The 6000-nt window shown below is 40.3% G+C and overlaps 1 protein-coding gene across 1 annotated transcript in view; it reads right to left on the bottom strand.

Moving 5' to 3' along the window:
• Nucleotides 1–1445: 1445 nt before the first annotated feature.
• MYO10 (myosin X) overlaps nucleotides 1446–6000 on the bottom strand; it is a 162113-nt gene continuing 157558 nt past the window's right edge. The window contains exons 39-41 of the mRNA XM_059854426.1: nucleotides 3761–4213; nucleotides 3203–3394; nucleotides 1446–2888 (exon numbers count right to left, since the gene is read on the bottom strand). Of these exons, the coding sequence (XP_059710409.1) occupies nucleotides 2778–2888; nucleotides 3203–3394; nucleotides 3761–4213 (756 nt within the window). The 3' untranslated portion in view covers nucleotides 1446–2777. The remainder of the gene's footprint in view (nucleotides 2889–3202; nucleotides 3395–3760; nucleotides 4214–6000) is intronic.

The following is a 6000-nucleotide window of genomic DNA, read 5'->3' as shown; positions in this document are numbered from 1 at the left end:
TGTACAATTTTATCTCCATTGCAGCTGACACTATTCGCAGGCCTGTCTGCATGGTTTCTGCCCAGCCCTGTGCTCTTGCAGGGTGCCTGGCTGGTGGGCTCCTGGCTCTCCTCAGTGTGACTGTGGAATACTCACTGTGAGTATTCCACCAGGCTGGAGGAACCCAATGTGTGCTCCCAGAGGGTTTTTGACAGAGTTGGTGTTACCACCTGGGGTAACCACCATCTTCCAGAGGGGGAATGAGTGGCAGTTCCACAACTGGGGTCAGTTCCAAGCACGTGGACAGGCATTCCACTTCCAAACTCAGGTGTATCTATTATGCTGTATTTATTCTGATAATCTGTGCATTCATTCTGTTAAGTATTGACAATTATGGATTTTTTCTCTTTGCCTCAGTGAGTTATTGGACTAAGATTTGCATGGCAGGTTGATAGGCTTGGTATGAATGAAGAGAAGCTCTTAATTACATGATGAAGCTCTTAATTACGTGATGTAGTGACAGGCACTTCTGTGTACTGACCAAGACCAAACATCCCTCCCAGTGGTTGAGAGCATCCAGAAGTCAGTCAGGAGGCAAATGAATCAGGTAGTGGTGTCTGCTTCTCAAGACTGTGACCCTGTACAAGACTGTCATCTTGTGTATTCCTGGGTTGTTAACCAATTACTGATTATGATGATGTGGAGGGGCTTCTCTTAGCATGTTTACACACAGGCAAAATTGAACTTTTCTGCTGTGCTGGCTGAAATGTATCAATTGTGCCATTCCAAGGATGCCTGTCTAGGAGCAGCTAAATTATCTCTAAACAACTTGCATATGGGAAAAATTAAAAAAAAAAGAAAATTTAAAAAAAAAAGTCGGTCTCAGATACTCTGTGTGTGTGTGTAACTATACATATTGAAGTTATAGTTTCTTACATTCTTAAGTTCACCTTTTCTGGGAGGGTGGGGATATGAAATTAGTAGTGTGATTTAGCAAGCCTTTAGGGACTGAGGGGTGGTGTCACAGATGAAGTGACTAGAAGTATCTGGCAGTGGGAGGAGGGTGGAGCATTTCTCAGAGCAAAGGATTTCTCTTGTAGTCTACAAAGGCTATGTACACTATGAGGGCATTGCATGCTGCCCTGCCATGATGTGCCTGGCTAATAAACAAGGCATCTTTCATCAGGGCTACACAAATAGCAAGAGCTTCACTTGCACATTCACTGTGGCATGGAATTGCTCAGCAGCCTTTCCCTCTGTGTGATGTAAAGACACATTGCAGAACAACATACAGCACACGCACCTTTCCAAGCAAAAGCACACACACACACACACACACACACACACACACACACACACACACACACACACACACGTAGCCTGTGCAGTAGGCTTGCCTCCTGAGAAGACAGGAAATGAAAGTTTTGTTGCCAGTCTGACTCAGTAGGAAATAGAAACAGAGCACATTACATATATTTGCTTTATTGCTGGACTTTTTTTTTCCCAGTAAGTAGGCATGATTCCTTAAAGGCTGAGGTTTTTAACAACAGTAAGGTTTTTCAGGTCTCTTTTTTAGTTTTTTTTTTTTTTATATCTGTGGACAAAAAGATACCTTTGAACAAAGTTTTGCCTTATATTACAGTATTTCTGTACAAAAATAAAGGTCCAAAATCAAATTATTATTATTAGCTGCTATTCCCCAATTTATTTACAGGGTACTCTCAAGAACCTTCATCAGGCAACCAGGTAAAATATTAAAGCAGTTGCAGTGTATAATGTTGCCTTCTCTAGTCAACTCTGAAGAGTTCTGGCCTTTGGCAGTCAGTCTGGGTTGAGGAGTCCAGCCAGAAGTATAAAACATGATGTCTTTCAAAGAAAAAATTAATATTAAAAACTTAAGCTGACATTATGGAGAATTGAACTTATAACTGTATTTCCATATTAGGGTAGTCTATAAATATTCTCAGCTACATCTCTCTTTATCATACAGCAGATACAGAATGCAGACGTCTGCTACTTATATGGCAATACATATTTGCAAAAGTAAAATCAGTGTATGAAAATTTTGGAATTTAATTGTTAATAAAACTGCTTATAAAGTAACCATACAATTGTAACAACTATAACTCTGAACTATTAAAATGTACAGAAAGACTGTTTACACCATTGCACATACTTATTCCCTTTGCTTCAAAAGACTTGTGAAACACAGAATAAAATTTGTCAAATTTTACTGACAGCTCTAATACGCATGCACAATGTGCACATCCATGGAAGCAAGGGGAAACAAAGTGTTGGCGTCCATCAGGAAAGCTGCCAGCAGCACTCCAAAAAAATATACCTTGCTCTTCTTCCCTCCCCCTTCCCACCTGTATACAGGCCAGTAGATTAGTGCAGAATGGATGAGTATAACTTTGTTTTCAGTGTTCTGGAAGGACAAAGGAAATCCTCTTGACTTTTATCAGCAATTTTAGGTGAATACAAATTAGGCTTCATATTGTAAGGCACTTATTACTGCTTGTATTGCAGTGGATCGAGTCTTAAGGCATTTGTTACATCAACTGAAGGTAATAATGCTTTGGAAAGTTTTGAATGAGCCAGCAGTTCTAGTATATGACTATTTCAGCTGATTTTCCCCTGCCCCCCTGTGGTCTTTTTAAAACATTGTTTGAAGATATTTTCTGTTGAAACTCCAGTTCTTGGTTAGCTTGTCAACAAAGGCGATCGATGTTCCCAGGTTGTTCTGAGGCCAAGGAGTGATGTATTCTATTTAGGGTGCAGTAGAACTGGTTTTGTTTTCACCTGGAGCTGCCCTGACTTCCATGACTACTCACGGATCGAGAGGTGCTGTAGCGTTTTTTCACGATCATACTGATGTAAGCTTTCATCAGCTTTGCAATGTCAACCACCTGCCAAGAGTATGAAGAGCAGAGTTCTTAGTGAGGTAACAGTATATGAATGAATTTCTTTGGACACCAACAATATAAAACTGTCAAGCTTTCAACAAAATCCTTTTGCAGCTAAACAAATAAAAATACTCAGCACTTCTCCCCCTGTCATCCGTCTTCCCTTTAGCTTTACAGGGATCTTGAACAAATCTCTAACATTTGCAGCCATTACTTGAATTACTAAGTGGCCTGGCTTGAATTGCAGCCATTACTTGAATTACTAAGTGGCCTGGCTACCAGGAAGACCACAATTAACAAAACTGCCTTGCTCTTACCTCGCTAGTTTCAAAAAGCAGTTCTCTTTCATCCACCACGATCTTGTAGGTGTTGGCAAGCGGAGCACCAAATGACAAGATATGTTCATACTGGAACACCTCCAGAGGCCTTCCTTCCCCACGCTTGTAGACAGAAACTGCATCAGCACTGACTCCAAGCCACAGCTCCTGTGGGAATCCCCCTTCTTTACACTAGAGAAAAATAAGTAAATTAACAGCAAGGGGAACAGTGGGAGCCACACAGCACTTACTGTTGATGTTTTTGTCTGTAACCATTTGTTGAAAAGTGCATATTGCTTGTTTCTCTTTAAACGTAACCTTTTATACTTATACTTGTTTGCAATCTGTCAGAATAGCATTCTGTCCCTCTATTTTACAGTTAGCTGGTAGATTTAAATAGCTACAGTGCTTGCTAATGGGAGTAGGCTTTTAATAGCTCCAAGTTTATTACATCAGCTGTCTGAGCATTGTGATACTGTATTTATGGTTTCACTGCTCTGGAATGAAATCATCACCTATACAGTGCAAGCTGCAGTTTGAATGTTCCTATGGTCTTACCTCTACATCAAAGAGTGTTGAACCGTAGCCAGGCCATTCCTTAATCAAAGCCATGTACTTTGCCATGGCCTGCTCCTGATTCATCCTCTGGAGTTTTTTCCATTTGTCAATAATACTAGTCCTGGAAGCTGAGATTTCCTCTTTGACCCACATGTCTAACATCTGATCCTCCTCAACCTTCTGTTTGCTGACAGAGCCACTTCGGAAACTCCTCCGCAGTGTTCCTTCAAGAAAGCTGGCTCGTTTCTTCTCGGCCTTCTCTGATGCAGTAAATGTTTTGGTCGACTGTGTAATCCTAGACTTCAGCTTTTGCAAGGGATACACTTCCTCCAGTTCCGGTACAGTGGTGTGCACAGTGTAATCTCCCTGAAGGTACTGAAGACGCAAAGCTGCAAGGACCTGGAGGGTTTCCTCAGGAGCAGGGTAATGTCCTTTAATCACTGCTTCATGAGCCTATCAAGGGGAAAAAAAGGTGGCTTTTTATAAAGCAGCCTTTGAAAGAAATATGAGAAACAAGGGGAGTAGATTTACTCCCAGGGCAACCCAGGACCTGAAATAAATGATCCATTAAATAAATCAAATGGGGTAAAACTCTTGGCACATTTAAGCTGGATAAGACTGGATTTACCAGAAGAACTGCAAGGCAACTGAGGAACCTGCTAAATGGAATTACTTTTTCTAGGACAGCTTTTAGTGAACTCCCATATCTAAGAGTAACTGAAAAAGGAAAATAAAATGTAAAGGGGAGAAAACAGGATCTAAACATCTGATTGAGGAGAAGCCATCCATGTTCAAGGGCATTAGGAAGAAATAGGTCTCCAGTTTTGTTTACTGCTATCAATAATCTGGCTGTGAAAACTGATGTTTCCAGCCTAACAAGCCAAGCTCTGGGACAGCTTTGTAATTTTACTGAGGGAAAACAATACATCTTCAATGGATCCCAAATCAAGTTAGTACAACATCAACATATTACAGTCCTCTGTAGCATTGGGGATGATATTCTGTACCAAGAGTATTCTTTCAAAATTCCAGCTCTCTGCACACTCATTCAAACCTGTGAAATGTGCAGCAGCTAGGTGTTTCATATGACAGTAGTAGAGGAAACAAACATCCATTGTGTCTGGAGATCCAGGAATTGCAAGCTCAGTAAACACACAGCTAATTCACAGCTAAGTAACAGCTAGTTTGTTTAGGTGAACAAAATGTGCCTTTAAACATGCAAAATGGTTTACCTGAGATTGTACACATGCAGAAGAAAGAGGTGTCTTTTAGAAATGGAAGGACAAGATTTTAATGAGGAAGAACTAAAAGATTTTTCTTCAGCACCTTATGATCATTAAAGGATTCAGACTTAAAAATAATGGAGACTGCAGAGTTAAAACTGATGACAAAAGGGAATCTTCATAATTGTCTGAAAAAAGTTGATGACTGACATCAAAAGCAGATAATTAGAAAAAATAAAACAGAATTGATGTTAGAATGTAATGTTACCTCTTCGAAGTATTGCTGTAATATTGCTGGTAGTGATTGAATGTCATGCTTTATAACAAATACTACTGGTTTTGGCATGACAAAGTATTTGGCTAAACACTAGTCAGCACAGAATGCCACAAGAAAACAATCTGCTTCAGCAAATGTGCTTGTTTTAGCTGTTCATACAGCAAACTGCCTGAATCTGCCTCTTAGGCCAATAATGTAATGTAGCAGATTGGATGCAGAGCTCTCAGAGCTTTTCTTCTTGCTATTTGAACTTCACCCCAAACAGAGGCACCGGATGACTCCTCTAGAGCTAACAACAGACAGACAGAATGGCCGTGTTTCTAAGCCCAACCAGGGTAACCGATTGCCCAGATCCTTCAGCCAACAATAAACAGTTCTGGACTGAGCTACAGTAGGAGGCTGTGAAAGGACACTTTTGGTACACTTGTGGTGTCATATGGTGTCTTAACCTTAAACTGAACAAGGAAGAAATACTCTATTACAGGGAAGATGTAGAAGGAGAAAACCCTTCATATGTATGAAAATTGAGGTACCTCAGTTCTTGATCACATCAGTCTTGCTCACCAACAGAATGTCAGTGTCTTGGTGCTGCAAAGAGCCAGAAATCTTAACCCTATACAGAAATCTTTATCTGTGTCTAGTGTCCACTGAAAGAAGATGACTACTGGAAAAATTTTTAATCGTTTGCAATATAGTAGAACAGGAGAAGATCAATCAACAATAATAAAAGCCATCAGTGA

The sequence above is a fragment of the Haemorhous mexicanus genome, chromosome 1 (genome assembly GCF_027477595.1).
Source record: "Haemorhous mexicanus isolate bHaeMex1 chromosome 1, bHaeMex1.pri, whole genome shotgun sequence".
Taxonomy (NCBI): domain Eukaryota; kingdom Metazoa; phylum Chordata; class Aves; order Passeriformes; family Fringillidae; genus Haemorhous; species Haemorhous mexicanus.
The sequence above is the reverse complement of the archived record's forward strand: the minus strand, read 5'-3'. Positions and strand labels throughout refer to the sequence as shown.